Source organism: Guillardia theta, assembly GCF_000315625.1.
Source record: "Guillardia theta CCMP2712 unplaced genomic scaffold GUITHscaffold_122, whole genome shotgun sequence".
NCBI lineage: Eukaryota > Cryptophyceae > Pyrenomonadales > Geminigeraceae > Guillardia > Guillardia theta.
Window position 1 is genome coordinate 99,424 of NW_005434552.1, and position 17,459 is coordinate 116,882.

At 47.7% G+C, this 17,459-nt stretch overlaps 8 protein-coding genes across 8 annotated transcripts; 4 read left to right on the plus strand and 4 right to left on the minus strand.

The window, feature by feature from the left end:
• Positions 1 to 839: 839 nt before the first annotated feature.
• GUITHDRAFT_118167 (hypothetical protein) lies at positions 840 to 1,627 on the minus strand (the record flags this gene model as incomplete). Its single annotated transcript, XM_005822599.1, has 4 exons — positions 840 to 911; positions 990 to 1,304; positions 1,352 to 1,443; positions 1,486 to 1,627. 4 exons carry the CDS (start codon positions 1,625 to 1,627, stop codon positions 840 to 842), a joined length of 621 nt encoding a protein of 206 aa, XP_005822656.1.
• Positions 1,628 to 1,744: 117 nt separating this feature from the next.
• Positions 1,745 to 2,550, minus strand: GUITHDRAFT_146313 (hypothetical protein; the record flags this gene model as incomplete). The annotated part of the gene is made up of 3 exons (XM_005822600.1): positions 1,745 to 2,107; positions 2,158 to 2,226; positions 2,320 to 2,550. 3 exons carry the CDS (start codon positions 2,548 to 2,550, stop codon positions 1,745 to 1,747), a joined length of 663 nt encoding a protein of 220 aa, XP_005822657.1.
• A 1,490-nt stretch (positions 2,551 to 4,040) lies between these two features.
• Positions 4,041 to 7,564, plus strand: GUITHDRAFT_118169 (hypothetical protein; the record flags this gene model as incomplete). The annotated part of the gene is made up of 22 exons (XM_005822601.1): positions 4,041 to 4,070; positions 4,118 to 4,186; positions 4,242 to 4,280; positions 4,361 to 4,395; positions 4,449 to 4,498; positions 4,546 to 4,574; positions 4,663 to 4,734; positions 4,785 to 4,868; positions 4,914 to 4,985; positions 5,035 to 5,144; positions 5,468 to 5,506; positions 5,593 to 5,677; positions 5,954 to 6,014; positions 6,065 to 6,111; positions 6,157 to 6,186; positions 6,238 to 6,278; positions 6,339 to 6,415; positions 6,627 to 6,738; positions 6,782 to 6,842; positions 7,153 to 7,238; positions 7,284 to 7,414; positions 7,470 to 7,564. The coding sequence occupies 22 exons, from the start codon at positions 4,041 to 4,043 to the stop codon at positions 7,562 to 7,564; spliced, it is 1,455 nt and encodes a 484-aa protein (XP_005822658.1).
• Positions 7,565 to 9,516: 1,952 nt separating this feature from the next.
• On the plus strand, positions 9,517 to 10,595 carry GUITHDRAFT_165906 (hypothetical protein). Its single transcript, XM_005822602.1, has 7 exons — positions 9,517 to 9,801; positions 9,861 to 9,933; positions 9,978 to 10,019; positions 10,071 to 10,118; positions 10,162 to 10,291; positions 10,335 to 10,393; positions 10,433 to 10,595. The coding sequence occupies exons 1-7, from the start codon at positions 9,749 to 9,751 to the stop codon at positions 10,550 to 10,552; spliced, it is 525 nt and encodes a 174-aa protein (XP_005822659.1). The 5' UTR covers positions 9,517 to 9,748; the 3' UTR covers positions 10,553 to 10,595.
• Positions 10,596 to 10,975: 380 nt separating this feature from the next.
• GUITHDRAFT_79541 (hypothetical protein) lies at positions 10,976 to 12,443 on the minus strand (the record flags this gene model as incomplete). The annotated part of the gene is made up of 9 exons (XM_005822603.1): positions 10,976 to 11,028; positions 11,078 to 11,155; positions 11,200 to 11,266; positions 11,310 to 11,347; positions 11,389 to 11,446; positions 11,491 to 11,538; positions 11,595 to 11,646; positions 11,692 to 11,770; positions 11,816 to 12,443. 9 exons carry the CDS (start codon positions 12,441 to 12,443, stop codon positions 10,976 to 10,978), a joined length of 1,101 nt encoding a protein of 366 aa, XP_005822660.1.
• Positions 12,444 to 12,993: 550 nt separating this feature from the next.
• On the plus strand, positions 12,994 to 14,085 carry GUITHDRAFT_155418 (hypothetical protein). Its single transcript, XM_005822604.1, has 4 exons — positions 12,994 to 13,181; positions 13,340 to 13,415; positions 13,467 to 13,876; positions 13,920 to 14,085. Exons 1-4 carry the CDS (start codon positions 13,020 to 13,022, stop codon positions 14,013 to 14,015), a joined length of 744 nt encoding a protein of 247 aa, XP_005822661.1. The 5' UTR covers positions 12,994 to 13,019; the 3' UTR covers positions 14,016 to 14,085.
• Positions 14,086 to 14,106: 21 nt separating this feature from the next.
• GUITHDRAFT_118173 (hypothetical protein) lies at positions 14,107 to 15,844 on the minus strand (the record flags this gene model as incomplete). The annotated part of the gene is made up of 12 exons (XM_005822605.1): positions 14,107 to 14,202; positions 14,247 to 14,321; positions 14,378 to 14,458; positions 14,514 to 14,609; positions 14,656 to 14,703; positions 14,749 to 14,827; positions 14,886 to 15,034; positions 15,082 to 15,276; positions 15,386 to 15,438; positions 15,477 to 15,545; positions 15,593 to 15,641; positions 15,821 to 15,844. 12 exons carry the CDS (start codon positions 15,842 to 15,844, stop codon positions 14,107 to 14,109), a joined length of 1,014 nt encoding a protein of 337 aa, XP_005822662.1.
• Positions 15,845 to 16,489: 645 nt separating this feature from the next.
• Positions 16,490 to 16,995, plus strand: GUITHDRAFT_118174 (hypothetical protein; the record flags this gene model as incomplete). Its single annotated transcript, XM_005822606.1, has 5 exons — positions 16,490 to 16,528; positions 16,578 to 16,633; positions 16,738 to 16,825; positions 16,873 to 16,925; positions 16,974 to 16,995. 5 exons carry the CDS (start codon positions 16,490 to 16,492, stop codon positions 16,993 to 16,995), a joined length of 258 nt encoding a protein of 85 aa, XP_005822663.1.
• Positions 16,996 to 17,459: the final 464 nt, after the last annotated feature.

The following is a 17,459-nucleotide window of genomic DNA, read 5'->3' on the forward strand; positions in this document are numbered from 1 at the left end:
CGAGGACAAGACGAGAAGCGACAGCAAGGGCAAGACGAGAAGCGACGGCGAGGACGAGACGAGAAGCGACGGCGAGGACAAGACGAGAAGCGACGGCGAGGACAAGACGAGAAGCGACGGCGAGGACGAGACGAGAAGCGACAGCGAGGACAAGACGAGAAGCGACGGCGAGGACAAGACGAGAATCGACAGCAAGGGCAAGACGAGAAGCGACGGCGAGGACAAGACGAGAAGCGACGGCGAGGACAAGACGAGAAGCGACGGCGAGGACAAGACGAGAAGCGACGGCGAGGACAAGACGAGAAGCGACGGCGAGGACAAGACGAGAAGCGACGGCGAGGACAAGATAAGAAGCTGCTGCGGGGGGTCTCGACCAACCTTGCACTCTCTCAGCATGTCACGGCCGCCGCACCAGTGCCCCCTTGCCACGGTCTGCGAGATTGACGCTCAGTACATACTCCAGATCCTTCCGTACCTGCAGTCAACAGGAAGCTTACTATGCCCCCAGCAGGAAGAGGAGAGAAGGGTTGACGGTGGACAGGGAGAAGGGTACTACGGTAAATTTTCCAGCCCCCCAACATGTCGGTAGCACTTTCCACGACGAAGCCTAGTATAAGGTTGAGAGACCGGCGATTACGAGCAGCGGAAGAGGAGCGCACCGAGCCTTGACATCATCCAATCCCGTGTTGAGCGCCTGGGGTGGACGAGGAGGATGAGTCGATGCGGGTGAGGAGGAGAGGATGCTGATCTCGTCACACGCATCGATGCCTTTTTGCCAGTCCTCTGACCTCACGTAGCACAGAGCTCGATTCATGTAACACACGCAATGCAGACCGGCGTCACATGGCAAGGAAGGAAGAGTAGGGCTGCAGGCCGATAAGATATGGATACACTCCCGCTGAAACTTCTCCCTGTATCTTCTCGTCAGCTCCTCCTCAACTGCCTTTACGCTGCTTTCTTGCACCAATGACACAATATAACCCTGATACTTTCTTCTTTCGGGGACACAGGGCCCCTGGAGGGGCCCAAATCCCCCAAAGGCCCATTGCAGCGTCAAGCTCTGGCTGTTCAGCTTGTTTGTAAGCGGGTCGTGAGTCCTTGAGGCTTCTTTCGTCCAACAAGTGTCTTAGGACTCGGAGAGGTCCCGTCCTCCGAATTTTGATCGCCGACAGATCCTTCCAGCTTGATTCTTTAGACCGCGAAGATTTTGAGTCGGAACAGCCTGAGGTCTCGTAGGCAGCAAACAACTCCTTGACTGCTGCGTACGTCTTATTTCGAAGGTTGGGGACCGAGCAGTACTTGATCTAATTGAAGAGAATTAGTAGGATGATCGACTACCGAGCAGCATCACATTTAGCTTGCGAGAGAAAGTGTTGGTCTTGCGGTTCTTGACAGAGAGGCTGACATTGAGTCCATAGGAAACTAGAAGCTTGGACAAGAAATCTGTAAAGCCATTTCAGGCTGTTTTCAAAGTAAGGTAAACACCTTGGACGTTCAGCTGCTGGCATGCTGCAGAGGCTTCAGTCGCATCTTGTGAGCAGTAGTCCATGACATTTTGCAGGAGAAGGACCACCGATGATATATACTCCCGTGAGTCCCCATAGCGATAGTCAAACAATGTTTGCATTGGGAACAGTTCTGGCAAACATTGAACATTAGCTAATGAGTCGTATTCATTTAGCTTGAGCAATACTGTAACACCTGGATTGAAGTCTGAGAAAGTTTTCGATGGTAGATATGTCCACTAGGTCAGATGTCTGCTTTTTTTCCGCAAAACTAGCGTGTATTCCCCATCGGGAAGCTCGAATGAGACGGTCTCGTTGTAGATATCTTTCTCAAACACATTCATAGTGTAGCTGTAGATGTTGTATGTGAACTTACTCCTGCTGGGGTCTAGACTCGAGTCCGAGAGCGTGAGGTCCCATCCCAGCAAGGTTCCGCTATCAGCTATGACATCCCTGAGGCTTAAGGACACGGTGGTCAGGTTGGGATACTTGCCACAGTCTGGGATGCAGCCAAAGCGACCGAAGCCCGGAAACTCCGCTGGTCTATCGCAGACACCATCGCCGCAGACCCGATCCTTGAAGACTCGGTTCAGTACGCTCTGCTGCAGCCACGAGAAGAGAATATCGTTGCTGCGGATATACCCGAGCCGACCGAGGGAAGGTCAGCTACAAGAGAAACAAGGAGAGAGCTCTCAATGCCGTAAAGGATCTGCGAGTCTCGCTGCAAGAAGACAAGGAGAACAAAGGCAAGGAAGAAAAGTCAAGTGCCAGCCAGCTTTCGGTACCTTGTCGAGCGATCAATTCTTGCCTGTACCTTCTCCAGTAGAGCATGGACCTTGGATTCGGATTCTTTTCGGGCGTCATCTGTGGGTCCAAACAAGGATATCGACTTGAGGTCCTCTAAAACACTCTTTACCGACGCCATCCTGCTTTGAAAGGTCTGCGGATCCTCCAGCATGCCATCGAGAGCAAAGTCGATTTCATCTTGACGATCCTCATCCCTCCTTCGCCTGTTAAGAGTAGCGGCCACAACAGCAGTAGCCATGATGCTGAAGAAATCTGAGTCGAGTGACGACGATGTTGGATTCGTTAGATTTGACAATGCATGTTTCGGAGTAAGATTGATTGCAGGATCGATGTATCACGGGTGCTCGGAGATCCCAAACATAAGAGGTTGGACAGCAAGAGGAGAAGAAGAGGGAACAAGAAGAGGGAACAAGAAGAGGGAACAAGAAGAGGGAACCAGAAGAAGGGTATGTACTGCAGCAAGAAATGTTCTGTAGCAAGGAAGGGAGCAGCGGAGAAAGGAAAGAGTTTTGACTGACAGCTCCCCCGAACTTCGGAAAGAACTCGGAAAAAATGAAAAACAACAGTCACCCGGCAGCACCGAGCAACCCAGCCAGTAAAAATGTTTGGATAAAATAAAAACCATCCATCATCAGTTTTTGACCACTTGCGGTCATGCAGGCTTGGAGGAGGACGTATGCAGCTGTGAACCTTGATTCATCAGCCGTCATATCCCAATGCCCTCATTGCCTTTATGCCCTCATAGTCTTGATATCCCGCCCTTGATCCTCTAGATTTTCTGTTCTGTCAAGATGCCAAAGGAAGGTGTTCGTGGAGAAGAAGGTCTGACGACCATCAATCAATTCAAGACAACAAGAAATCAGGTCGAAGATTCTCTCAACATTGACCTTCAAGTGGCCAGAGATGCTATGCAAAGATATCACAGTAAGGCCCAGAAATTTGTAATATACACTACAGGATTTCGATGCATGCAACAATGGAAAACGCTCTTGGAAACAAAGAAAAAAATGATGAAGCTTTCGAATTCAATCTTTCGACGAAGCATCTTTCACTTGTTTTCTATATTGAGATCTCGCACGACGGTTTGTAAGAGAATCAGGGTGTTTTTGAAGTTATGTCATGAAATCTTGATAGATACAACAAATGACAAGGGCGAAAATGAGTTTCAAGACTTTGAATTTCCAGCTAGCAGCCACTTATCACGTAGACGGTTTGGATTCGTGACTGTATGCATCAAGAACATAATTTCATGTCTCAAAGAGTTCGACAACCTCTCGAATGAGTTGCTGACTCAGATTGCAAAAAATATGCAACTGAAAAGATTTCAAGTTGGAGAGGAAATGTTGACAGATAGCATTACATACTATCTGATGATTGATGGACTGGCAATTCACCATCACAACGACACTGAACTCGAGCATGTAACTCCTGGATCGTCGTGGAATACATCTTGTACGGAAGTGCTGCATGCAACTGAAGCAACAGCATCTACCGTGTACTCGGACTTCGCTGAAGACGTCGACAAAATCACTGCCAAAACAGAGTGCATATGTTTATGTATATTGGAATCAGTAATGAAATCTGCCGTGTTGAATGCTTTGTAACAAAATTCACGCAGAAGCTATACGAGATTTTGACGTATCTCGCTGGAATGCCTGAATGGATGGAAGCATTTCGAATGGTGTTCGTCAATACCATCAATGAAAGCTCACCATATGATAGGATCGAATGACTGAGGACAAGAATTTGGATGCACTGGTTACTTGTCTTATTCCACATCTCTCCGATGATTCCTTGGATTTCAGGTCAAAACACTGCCCTTGATCAACGAGATGTCAGATGACGTGAGGCGGAAGCTGGTCTCCAACTCTTCTGTAATGCATGCGATGTGTATTTGTGCACATCTTTCTGAGTTTTCTTTCTTGACAGATAAGAATGTATGACCCAAACTACACCATCTACAAGCAGGTGAGTCAGGAAAGCATGGCTATGAGCCACTAAACTTATATCACAAGGGGAGACTTTGGAAACTTAACTCAGATGCGCAGCCCGTTTCTCTGATCGACAAGTGGCGTGAACGAAAGTGTGATATATACGCGAAATGAATTCGACATGATGCAAGGGTTATGGCTGCAGGTTCATCTTTGAAGACGGGTCGATGCATTACATCACCGTCAAGAAGATCGGTAATATCATTCCTCTGTCTTTTTGTTATTTCAACATTTCTTCTCAGGAACTGGCGTAAGACTTGGGGATCTTGGTGTAATTGTGACTTTGTTTCATCGAGGCAGCGAGTTCAAGGCGATTCATAGACTTTCTGATCAGGTTCACTTTCTAATTTCGAATGCAGGTGTCAATTATTGATTCAGTAGCTTTTCCACAATCACTCAAGATTGATTACTTAGAAAGATCAGGAAAGAAGGTTCTTTCACGTACAATCTTTAATCTCATGTAACATGTATGGCTTGATAGAAAAAAGTCATTCTTTCAACGGAAAACCAGACTGAATTGATGGACTGGTATGAAATTCTGCAAGCTGCTTCAGTTGCATACAAGGTTGGAATTGATCAAATCCTTGCTCTTTTGAATGCTTGAATCCAGTATTCAGTCTGGAAACATCAAGAAGTCCCGGTAGTAGATGAGTTGGACGACCGACCTCCGGCCTTATACCAAGTGAACACAATCTTGCTTGCCCAAGCTCGTCACTGAGCTATTAGTCAAGGTGGTCGTGGTAGGCGTTGCCAACATGCAGATGATAGCAGATGAAGACGAAGGTGGCGGAGTCGTCAAACTCAGTATGGTATGCGGAGATCATTTCGGAGAAATCAATCGGTGCTCCAAGCATGCTGCTGTGCGTTTATGTGAAACTACTGCAGGTGGGGGGAATTCTCAGCGCAGAATAAAGTTTGCACCAGGGAAAAAGAAATTTTTTGCTTTTGCATCGATCGGTCAAGTGCTTTGAAAGCCGCCGTCCTTGTTCACGCTCAGGTGATGACTGAAACGGGGCCATTTGAGAGTTGTGTAATCTTCTTTCAAGAAAATGAAGGAGCGATACCACTTGGTGATTGCTAGTTTTCCATCTTTGCTACAAGGCAAAACACCCTCCGCAGTATGCATGAGTTTTTTTGAAATTGTGTTTTGATTTGGAAACCAAGGCTCGAGAGCTTGTTCATCGGACAGCATTACTCATGGAGGTAGAGCATCTCTCTTGATTTTAGTCTATAATCCAGGATCTGTCAAGGAGCGATTTTTATCGCCAGGAGAAATGTTGTTCTGTCAGGAAAACTTTGATTCTGCTGAGGGAAAGGCAGCAAGAGCATTGGGCGAACACAAACCAGGAGAGGGAATTTGGCTTGTACAAAAAGGTAATGGCAGAGCAAACAATAGTAGCAGTAGAGTTGGTTCTTTAATGCATTTGTTCAGTGTCATGCATCTCAGTTCACCAAAATTTGGTTTGAACATTGACTTGAATTTTCAGGGAAATGTCTGGTTAATCTAAATTGTAAGTTTGCTCGGTATGAGGATGAAAAGGAATACAGCAAATTCAAATCTCAGGTGAGTGTTCGCTTTTACGAAATCTAACCCCTACCAGTCGTGATAAAGCTATACATTACACACTTGATCATTAACTGGACAAACAGAGTCATCATTACAAGGAGTCCATGATTCAGAAATCGATGTGTCTGAGTGAACTGTTGCAAGGTAAGCCGGGCTCAAATCAGTATGGATAACTAAATTCCTCAACCATCCAGGCGATTTCATCGGGGACGTGCATTTTTTTGCAGGAGCAGAGCTGCAGGTCAAAGTTTTCTCTTTTGTAAGCCATACTCATAACAAAACACAGATGATTTCAATACGCGCCGCTAAGGAGCAGGTTTGACAGAGGACAGGCGTCTCAATACTTTGTGTAACTTAGCACTCTCAGGAGCAGGCCAAAACAGACGAGCAGAAACTTGCCATAGCAAGGTGAGGATATCCAGTTCGGTTGATCGTGGAATACAACTTCTCTCTTGTCATATTGACAAGCCATCCCGCTTCCAGCAAAGCACGTCCGCGACGAAGGGAAAGTTTGTTCACAACCGCCAAGATCGAGATTGTCGAAGGTCAACAAGAACACAATTGGAACCTTTTACTAAACCCTCCAAGCCAATGGGCATGGGAATGCTGGTAGACTCAAAGCTGCTGAGACATGGGACGGGAGCTGACGGGTTTCAGTGCTGATAAAGAAGGAGCAATGATTCTTTTCTTGCCTAATGAGAGCGTCAAGCAGCTCCCACAGGCTGTCCTCCTTGACCTACTCACACTTGCGTTCAGGTGAACCAGCTCCTTTGATGCGCTTGTTTGAAAGATTGCAGCCGTCAACAAGAGCGAAAGGCAATCTTTCAAGCTCGACTGAAAGCCCTTGTAGCACAAGGTCTCAGTCCTGGTCAGTCCAAGTCTGGATCAGGCAAGACCTGACGGTAATGCAGTTTCAATACCTACGTTACCTCCAGATATCCCTTCACCTGCTTGTGTGGTCCGTTGCACAAGGTAAGTTTTTATAGCCTACTGAGAAATTATCAGCTCAAGAATCACGAACAAATCCGGGAAAAGCGAAGGTAGAAGTATCTTGCATTCAATACTCGAGACCTTTCAATGAATCGTCTTTTTCCAGATCTGAAATCCTCCTCTCCTCTGCACAGGTTGATCGTGAATCATATTTCTATGACATTTCGTATGGCATTGCATACATTCGATGACGTGTCTTACATTCTATGACATTTCATACATTCTATGACATTTCATACATTCGATGACGTGTCGTACATTCTATGACATTTCATATTGAATGCATGATCAGAGGTACGGTATTCGCACCGAGCCGTTGATGGAAAAGAAGACGAAATTCATTTCAAGATCACTCGACACGATGCAAGACGGAGATTGGTGCTTGGAATCGGGAAGGAACCTGTCGTGATTGAGCTTGTGCAGGTACGCTGATAAGGAAGCCAGCAATCCCTTCAGTATTGCTGGCACCTTGTCGTCGGCGCAATCAACGGAAGAAGCGGCGGACGAAACGCTGGCTGCAGGGCGAGCTATGGCCTTGAAAGAATTTGAAAAAGGTATGGAGCAAGTCAGATCTACCCACTGGGCTACTAACTTCTTTGTGGTGGACAGCTGCTAGAAATAAAAGGTCATGGATTCGGCATACTGATGACGTGCATAAACGTGTTCAGATGAGGTCAGATTTTCTTGCCATGCGCCTGGACTGAAAGTGTTTCAGTCGCCTGCTTGTATCGCTCCCTTCTCCCAGTCCAGACTCATCCAAGGACTGTGACCAGAAAGCCGACGAGGCGACTGGGAAGAAAACATCTTTGAAGCGTTTGCCGATGACCCCGAGAAAATTGTCGATCACCCAAGACGTTAAACAGACTTCACGCACACAAAGTCAAGTTTCATTGAAACAAAGAGCAAGTCCTTTATCGGTGAAAGATTGAACTGCTTTCGTCAACAACTCATGCTGAGCTTGTAGGCATCCATGTCGGCAAGAAGAGCAGAGGGTATGGATGTGAATCTGATCACTCTGAAGGCCCGTGTTGTGTGCCGAGACTTTCGGCGAGCTTCATCAGAAGGTGTTGTAACATGAATTATCATTCATCTGATTTTAGTTTGACGTTCAGCCATACAACGGAGGAAGAATTCTCTGTTTCAAAGGGTTTCCTCCGACTTGTCAAACAATCCATCCAACGGGGATGACTCGGAGTCTCTTTTACCAACTTGCACTTCAGTGCTCAAGTCAAGACCGGTAGTTAGTTCTTCTTCATATCGCACATCGTGACTCTGTCTCTTGCAGCAATCTGTTGGCATTCCAGCCACACGCGCACGATCTCAAGGAGCCTTTTCTATCATGACTGCGACACCTCGATCCTTCAATAGATGAATGAAACAAGAGATAACCCACACATTACTATCCTCAAGATAAATAAATAATGGAATGCTCCAGCAATCTCGGAATGGCGCTAGAGGAGATGAGACTGATGCGATCTCTTGCAGTAGTTTGTTCGTCAGAGACTGATGAGGATCTCGTGCGATCTTGTCAGAGTTGCGGGCTATGAAAGAAAGCTGAGGCAGAGGGCATTCAAGTGAGAACCTCTGAGAGGCTCCCATGCGACTCTATGGGGTCAGCAAGCCTGGACCATAGGGATTTGCAACTTCAAGTCAGGCTACTCCCGTTGCTCACAGTGATGGGAAATTATCCTCGTCGCCCATGTATGTACGAGGAGACAGCACACATTCGAGCGACGTTGAAACTTAGATTCTGTGGGACCGATGTTGTATCCTTGACTCATACCTGACGCCCCTTGGATGTAGCCTAGGGAAATAGGATGATGATGCCGGATAGCTGCCAGAGAGTATGGTGCTGATCTGATGAGTGTGTGCGCTTGATCCTAAGATCATCTGAACTCAACGTCTTACGCAAGGTTGTGTATAGCGGAAGGTTGGTACATCATATACCTTTGAACATGTTTTCCTCGGTTGAAAACGCTGGACACATACCGGCGATATAACAAACGGCTAGGCACTTAACCCTCTAGCTAATCCTGATAACCCGATAACCCTCTAGCTAATCCTGATAACCCTCTAAATCCCGACTATTGAGTAAAAGATTGTCAACGGCCAGACCTTGCAACCGGGTTACATACCGTGGCATGGCCCACACCGTCGGCAGAAGGAGCGCTTGTGGTCGATACTCTCACTCTACGTAGTCGATACTCTCACTCTACTGCTTGTGGTCGATACTCTCACTCTACTGCTTGTGGTCGATACTCTCACTCTACTGCTTGTGGTCGATACTCTCACTCTACAGATTGTGGTCGATACTCTCACTCTACTGCTTGTGGTCGATACTCTCACTCTACTGCTTGTAGTCGATACTCTCACTCTACTGCTTGTGGTCGATACTCTCACTCTACTGCTTGTGGTCGATACTCTCACTCTACTGCTTGTAGTCGATACTCTCACTCTACTGCTTGTGGTCGATACTCTCACTCTACTGCTTGTAGTCTACTAGTAGAGTGATAGTATCGATATCGACCACAAGCAGTAGAGTGAGAGTATCGACCACAAGCAGTAGAGTGAGAGTATCGACCACAAGCAGTAGAGTGAGAGTATCGACCACAAGCAGTAGAGTGAGAGTATCGACCACAAGCAGTAGAGTGAGAGTATCGACAAAAACTGAAGCATTAATGCCAATGGGGGGATGAAAACCGGATGAGAGTGAATAAGTGGCAAGATACCTGAAGCAAGGATGATAAAAGAGGCAGGGCAAGGACGAGTGAATATCAAATTTCAATAGAATGGTTGAAGAACGTACTTACCTACCAGCAGAAGATTTCTGTTTTACAACTGATGTCGATCTCAGTCAAACCTGGAACTTTAGACCCTAGCTGTTCGAGATGTCCCGATACTTGAGTTCTACCAACTCGACAGACTCGGCGAACATGATGAGGTGAGGACAATGATCGGATCAGGACATGTTTGCAACAACATGGTTCTCATGAACCGCAGATATCTCAAGGAAAGGCAATGCAGTCAGCTTCTACGTCATGCAATGAGCTCATATTTTCAAGCAATTGCGAAGGTAATTGAAATAGAATGTCCTCTCAGTGAAACTGAAGCCAACAGGCTCGGCAAGAAAACGATTTCGATCGGCTAGCTTACCTAGAGGTCTGTTGACTGTCATGACTCCTTGACGCAACATTACTGACACAAGACCAGGACCCCAAGAGCTTTTTCCTGGATCATTTCTCGTACATTCACTCTGAGGTGCATCTATCTCTCACTTGAAAGCTGTAACGTGGGATACAAGTCCGATCAGCAACAGCAGGAGGAGCCAGACCATCGTTTGAAGACTGTTGACGGCCCGTCAAACAGCAACATCAGGTGGAGCCTGCGACCTACTAGTGCTGGCGGTTGGCAGGCAAGACAACCAACGCAAGGTCAGAACCTCCTCAGCCTCGTAGACTGTGACAAGGATGTCAGATGTCAAGGCCAAGACAGCTCCTCCGGCAGTCAACGAAAACGAAGGCGAGTTAGTCAAGGTGAGATCATGCTTGAAGAGTCAAAGTTCAATGCCGCAGCAGATAGCAATCGAACAGTTGCAACAACAATTTGACGACGAGACGACAAAAGTGAAAGAGTTGGAAGCTCGGTTGGCAGAACTTCATGAGATGAAGAGGATGAAAGAATCAGAAGTTTAGATTGAGAGTTGAAGATGCAACCATGACAGTTGTATTATATCACAGTGAAACGTAACCGATGAGTGTAGTTTCATTACCCTGGTAATGAGTGAGAGTTGATTGTGCATTGACTGAATCGTGAAATGGTTGTGAGAAGCTTGATGAGACGCTGTGATAATTCAATTATTTCTCGACGGAGAAAGGAGCTCCTGCTTCAACTTTCAGCACGAAAAAGCCCAGACAAAGGGAATTGAGTCACCGCAAGCAGATCGAAGTCTTCGTCATTGTCGTCCTCGTCCTCGTCCTGATTCGGTTATGGAGTTGTCAAGTTCACGCAAGAAACTAGTGTTGATACCGCTGGAATGTCTTCGAGCCCTGGCACAGGAAACCTGAGGAGCAAGTCAGCACAGCACATACGAGCAGAGCAGATCGTTGTGAGGCACTTCACCTCAGAATCGCAGCCAGGCCCGACAGCATCTGGAGTCTCTCCCCGGACACTGATCTCGCGTGAGCGCAGCACAGGCAACATGATACATGCTTCCTCACCATGCATCGTCGAGAAGATCAGAGCTAGACCTCCACTGTCCTTGACAGTCTCTACCAGGTCCACGTACTTCTTTCGTGCTGGAAAGGTCATCGTCAGTCGAGAAGAGCTTGTCTTGCGAGACCTCCAGGGTCTTGAGAGCGGAACAGGTTGTCCGATATCAGGAGCGTGTTGATCGCACCGATCTGAGCCTGAAGCGACTTTAGGCACGAAGATGCAAAGAGCTTCGCCTACCGCATGCATCACGTGCGCCTCTCCGTAGGCCGTGCGATCTGACTTTGAGTGAGCAAGGTAGGAGAGGAGACTGAACCACCGGCATCGTTATTCAGCATCTTGAAGAAGTCGTTGAGAGCTCTTGATTCTGCCGCCGCCTGCATGCTCGTTAGCTTCTGCTTGGCAGACAAACTTGTCTTACTTTGGTGTCATGCAAACGAGAAGCTATCGCAGGATCCGACAAGATCTCCTGCAGACGTGGATGAAACCTGCGTCCGCCGACTCAAGGGGCGAGGAAGGGGTTACCTTGATAGCATGCTTGTGTCCACTGCTGCAGTGACAGAGGAGAAACTTGGACCTGTGCTGTATTACAGTTGAAATCAATAGCGGAGAGAGAAATCACTTATGATCAAGGAGGCAGCGCAGATCTTGTTTGTGCGACATGACATCAATGTGGCGCATCAGGTACTCGTTCACGAACCCTGCCACCAGCATCAGAGGGCAGAGGGCCCGCCTCGAGGGTCTACCCGGGCTGGCGATGATGAGGCACTTGACGATGGAGAAGTCAACGTGCTGCATGATGGCGCGCATGACCTGATCGTAGAACTTGTTCAACGCCTTCTCCCTCCCCATTGACGCTGCGCCCTGCTTGCGGGGGATGGAGACCTCCACCTTCTGGCGCGTGAGAGTCATGCTGCTGGTGATGAGACACACGAAGGCCAGCCCTTCTTGCATCACCACCACCGCCAGGTCAGCTTTCCTAGTCACATCGCAAGCCTGCTCGACCAGATCCGATGCGATCGAGTCCCATTCCGACTTTGCGAGAGAGAAAGCACGCTGCGTCTCGAGCTCGAGCGTGTGATATTGACCCATCTTCACGAAGTCGTTCTCGACTATGTTCTTCCCCTTGAGCCGCAGCGCTGGGGTCTGAGCGTCGAAGTCTATCGACTCCACTTTGATAGTCAGCGTGATCCTCATCTTCTCGGTCGAGACTGACCCCGTCGAAGACTCGGAGGCAACTTTGCGAAATGTATCAGTTCGCACTGAGTCTCCCACAGAGATCAAGTTGTAGACTGTCCACAAGTCTTCTGCGTCATCTGGGATGAGTTTTATCCTCCCCCCGTCTTTGCTAATCGCTTTATGCAACAACCGCATGGCGACGAGAAGTTGTGGTAAAACGAACAGCAGGATCAATCTCAAGTTGGAAATCTTTCCTGCTGCTCAAGAGAATTCTCTTCTTCACCTCTCTTCTTCACCTCATGCCAACCTGACCTGTCATCAGGTGTCAAGCACGTTCCGAAACATTTTCACGCAGTCAGCATTTTGATTCTGTTTGGACTACTTGTATCACCACAGTTTGCTTCCCTGGCTCACATCTCAAGTCTTCACTTCCTCCATCGTCACCTTCTCTGCTCCTCCCCCTCTCCATCTTTCAAGTCAGCCCCGTCGCTGCATGCGCCTCTAAATTGCTGCCCCGCGGTCGAGCACTTTCTCCCTAGTCCAAAGTTGCTGCCTCCCTTTGCGTCTCAGCGCACCACCCTACCCATCCTTTCTCTCCACAGGCGGTTTTCAGGGTACTGAATAGGTTCAAATGTACCCACCCCATTACCTCAATTATTTTGTTTTAGACGGGGTAGGGTAGACACATACCCCTTGGAAACCAAGGAAAGGGCAGAGGAAAGGGCTCAAAAAGGGGTGGAGGGGTGGAGGCGGGTAACGGTGGTTTGAATCATGCGTGTGGTGGTAGCGAATGGCGACGAGGTGGGGGAGATCGAAGATCGGATGCAGGCAGCGGCAGAGGACGTCCTCTCCTCCCTTCCTTCCAAGTCCTCCCTCGACAAGAAGATGATCCGCGGAAAGATCGCACAAATCTCTCAGTGCTTCATGCAGAAGGTTGTACAGCGCATCTGAACCAGCTCTCTTCGTTTCCCTCCTGATCGCTCGCATCTCTTTATCATTTGATGATCAAACCTTCATGTTTGATACTATGCTTTGAATAATAATGTTATTCTGTTTCTGTCATGATGACATTTTGTGCTGCATTCCTACAGGTCAAACGCAACACTCGATTGCAAGATGAAGAATGGAGCGACCAGGAGGAACGGGAAAAGAAGATGGCTAAGAAAGGTTGACAAACTCCTTTCACACGAATGAGAGTGTTTGTAACGTTCTGAGCAGAGGTCCTTGAGCCAGAAGATTTGGTGTTGAAGGCGAGGGTTGAGATGCTGAGGAACAAAATCAAAGAATCTGCGGAAAGAGTCAAGAAGTATCGCACAAGCATTCCGGGCAAGATTTGTGAAGCCACCAAGGAACAGATTCAGAAATCATCAAAGCTGCTTGAAGAGGCGATAGAGGAGGAGGAACAGAGCAGCAAGGAAAGCGAAGTCGAGCAAGGAAACACATCTGCCTTGAGCAAGAACAAGGACATCTTTCTGGCTGAAACCACCAACATTGCACTCAAGGTGGAGGCCTTGAGAAAGAAGATCCCCGATCAGATCAGGGAAGGTCGTTCCACCGTCCGGGTGTGTCAGGAATGGGCTAGGAAGCCGATCAGCGAGGCTGAAGCTGTGCTGGCCGAAGAACTCAAGGTTTGCTCCCTGACGCTACCTGCTTGTCGTAATGTCTGTGCAGGAAACACAGATGAACGCGGAGACGAGAAGCAGGCAAGCCAGTGCCATCGCTCAGCTCACAGCGTCTACTCTCACCGTCAGCAGCCTCCCTCGCTGATCTCTATCGAAAACATTGCTTGTAAAATTATCATAATCGCTTTAAATGCCTTCTTGCTTGAAAATTAAAATCGCATAATCGACGAATACATTCATGTCTCATCCTCATCCTCCCCCTCCTCCCCCTCGCCCTCTTCCTCATCTTCCGAGGCATCAAGTCCGAGCAACTTAGCAGCCTCTTCTTTGGTCTTTGAAAAATCATGTCAGCTGACGACGAGACTGGAACACTTACAGTTTCTCTGGGATCCTTATCAGGTTGGACCAGAATTGCCTTTCCTTCTTTTGCTACCCCAGCCATCCAAATGAACTGTGAGAGGATAAGAGGCAACCACAGCTGAGGCCATGCCTTGATGGTTATCTCACATCTCCGTTCTTGCACAGGTGTATTTCCATCCCGGTCCCGTCTTCTTGCTCAACGATGGAGGAGTCTTTGGGTTTCGAAGTCTTTACAAACTTGAGGTCCTCTTGTCAGCTTTGCGAGATCGGGTGAATATCTTACCTTCATCTCATTCGAAATCACAGCCCCGTCTTCTCCGAAAGAATAAACCGTCCAGTTTCCCATCTCTACTTTTTCAGGCAGTTTCTTTCCCCCTCCCTACAACAAGCTTAGAAATGTTTTCAAAATCATTTTAGAATATCACCTTTGCCAGCAACTTCTCTAAGTTTGGCAACGTGAACATGAAAGGAACCTGCACAAACTATCGGCAACTGTTGACAACTGGTTCAAGCTCCACCAAATCGCCTGCGGGAGTGCAGGACAGCACTGGCCGACTTGGTCGATTTCTGAATTGAATCTGACAAGTGGAAAATTGACTGCGGAGGAGTCAGAAACATCGAATACAGTCAGATGTATCAGAAGCTGCAAACTCACACAAGCTCGATGACAACTCCGCTATGTTCATGGCGCAGATACATGTGCTCGTTCTTGTACTTGTCGGTGCCTCTTGCGCATTTCCACAGGCCACTTGGCCCCTTGCTCAGCTCCATCGCTATTCCTGACGAGGACGCGGAGAAGGCCTTCTAAGCTGTAGATGAGTCTCTTCATCTTTCATGTGCTATTGCCGTACCTGTGTTTCTTTGTGCCTGTCCTTCACCGACGTCGCCGTGCATTGCTCGCAAGCGTCCCAGTCGCACACTCGGCACCCAAACATGCTTGTGCCCTTGGGGAACGACTGAGACTCGTGTGCGTCGCAGAAAAACTCGTCATGGGGCGTGAGGAAGAAAGTAAGAGGATGTCCGTTGGGACAAGCCTTCCATTGTTTCTGAAGGGCATTAGATCACAATCAGGACGTAGATCAGATCACAACCAGCACGTAGATCAGATCACAACCAGCACGTAGATCAGATCACAACCAGCACGTAGATGGTCACCTTCTTGCTGCTTTGATCTCCCTCCTTCTCCTTCTTCCCTCCGCCTCCTCCATCTTCGTCAGATTCAACACATGCACTTTGCCCGACTCACCTTTCACTTCCGCTTGTCGGAAATCCCACGGGGACGAGCTGAGAGGCATGGGAGGAAGAGGAGGCACGTCTGCGAGGCTGACGGTCAGCAGATAGGATGGAAGCACACAGGCTCACCCTCCTCCTCCTCTGCCGCCGCCTCCGACTTTCGTTTCGATTTCTTTTCCTGTATTTGCACGTGCTGAGCTTCATCAAAGCAGTGAGGGAGCGGCGTGCTTGCCTTTTTCAATGCTCGTTTCTGCTTCTTGGACAGGCTCTCCTGCATCGGATCATCAAACACCCTCCCCCTCCTCCTCCTCCTCCTCCTCCTCCTCCTCCTCCTCCCCGCCTTCTCCTCTTCCCCACCTCGCCTCGCGATGTTCTCTTCATTGCCCGATACAAATTGAGTAAAAGTTGGGGATGTAAAGCAACTGTGAACAACGAGTTGGATCGCAGCGAAGGTCGAGTGACGAAGATGGTGTAGATGATGATGTAGAAGAGGAGAAAGAGGGTGTAGATGATGATGTAGAAGAGGAGAGATGAGAGATGAGAGATGAGATAGGCAAAAAGCAGATTGATGATTTAGGATAAGATGAGATGGAAGGTAATGTAGGAGGTAATATAGGAGAGTGTAATATAGATAGGGATATTGCAGATCAGGTAGGAGCTGAATCAGAGAATGCAAGGGAAGACATCGTAAGTGATTAAACGATGAGAGAAGCAGATACAAGTGATTATCAAGGCAATGAGAAGATGACATAGCTGAAGATGAGAATAGCAAATTAGGAAAATGATGATGTAGAGGGCGATACATGAGGTTGAAGATAAGATGATGTAGAAGAAGGATGATGATGTAGAAGAAGGATGATGATGTAGAGGACGATACATATGAGATTAGAGATAAGATGATGTAGAAGATCAGTCATAGGATAGGAGTAGTGACAATCTATGTGAAAGAGAACGGAGGAAGGAGACGCCAGAAAAAATCGATTGCACTCATTTATAGTTGATCTTTCAGGGCATTCATTCCAGAACATGATTGGTAAATGGTGGAAGAAAAATGTCATCGATGTGGTAAACACTTCATTGACATTTACTCGTTGATGCTCATGAATGCTTCAAGGTCCATGGAGCTGCGTATTCAGGGAGGTTTGCGATCCACGACAAGAACACGCTGAGGTTGTCAACGTCTGTTGCCTCCTCAGTCTGACTTGTCTTGCGGACTGTTTGTCTTCTCTTGCTTCTCTTCCTCTGATTCAACCCGTGACGCTTCTCCTGGTCAGGCTGGTCAAGGGCATGTACTTCAGTGTGACGTTGCTAGCGGGGATATGGCTAATGTCACAAGTGAATGAAGGAGGGCAGTGGCACAAGGTTGTCGTTGGATCTCGTTACAGCTTCTGATGCATGTTTGCGACAAGAATGCGAAAGAAGCAGCTCTAGATATGAAGGAGAGGTATGAGAGGGAGCAGAGGTACGGACAGCCCTCTCTCGCCCTCACCAGCTGACCTCCAACGAGCAGAGCGAAGCAGGACCCGGCATGAATATCTACAACCATGAATGTTTCATTTAGAACGAGCATGACAGAGTCATGCAGTTGTATTGAGCCCTGCAGTTCCAAACGTGAGGTTATGGACATGTAATTTCTCATGTCGGATCAGATCTGTTATCTATCAAAAGGTATACAAGTGACTGGTTATGGAGAAGCCCATGTCTGGCTGCACCTATGATAGGGTGATAGGAGAAGCTGCATTTAATACCTGAGTGAACGACAACAATAAACTCCAAACATATTTATCAAATAAAAAGATGAGAGTCAGGCGACAAAGGAATTGTCATGATGGCAAGAAAACAATTTTCTTACAATATGATTCAGAAAGGAAGCACTGTTCTCCATTGTTTTCATCCCATCTCTTCAACTCTCAGATTGCTTCTATTCTGCTCTACTGAGTCATAACTGATTCCCCTCCTCCTCCTCCTCCTCCCTCCTTCCTTCTCTTCCCTGCCA

Bases quoted from the DNA above. Each gene is read 5' to 3' on its own strand.
- GUITHDRAFT_165906 (XM_005822602.1), top strand. From the start codon at position 9,749: ATGTCCCGATACTTGAGTTCTACCAACTCGACAGACTCGGCGAACATG. The intron at 9,802-9,860 runs GTGAGGACAATG...CATGAACCGCAG, and splicing joins GACTCGGCGAACATGATGAG to ATATCTCAAGGAAAGGCAAT. The intron at 10,119-10,161 runs GTGCATCTATCT...GTGGGATACAAG, and splicing joins TCTCGTACATTCACTCTGAG to TCCGATCAGCAACAGCAGGA.
- GUITHDRAFT_155418 (XM_005822604.1), top strand. From the start codon at position 13,020: ATGCGTGTGGTGGTAGCGAATGGCGACGAGGTGGGGGAGATCGAAGAT. The intron at 13,416-13,466 runs GTTGACAAACTC...CGTTCTGAGCAG, and splicing joins AAAGAAGATGGCTAAGAAAG to AGGTCCTTGAGCCAGAAGAT. The intron at 13,877-13,919 runs GTTTGCTCCCTG...ATGTCTGTGCAG, and splicing joins TGCTGGCCGAAGAACTCAAG to GAAACACAGATGAACGCGGA.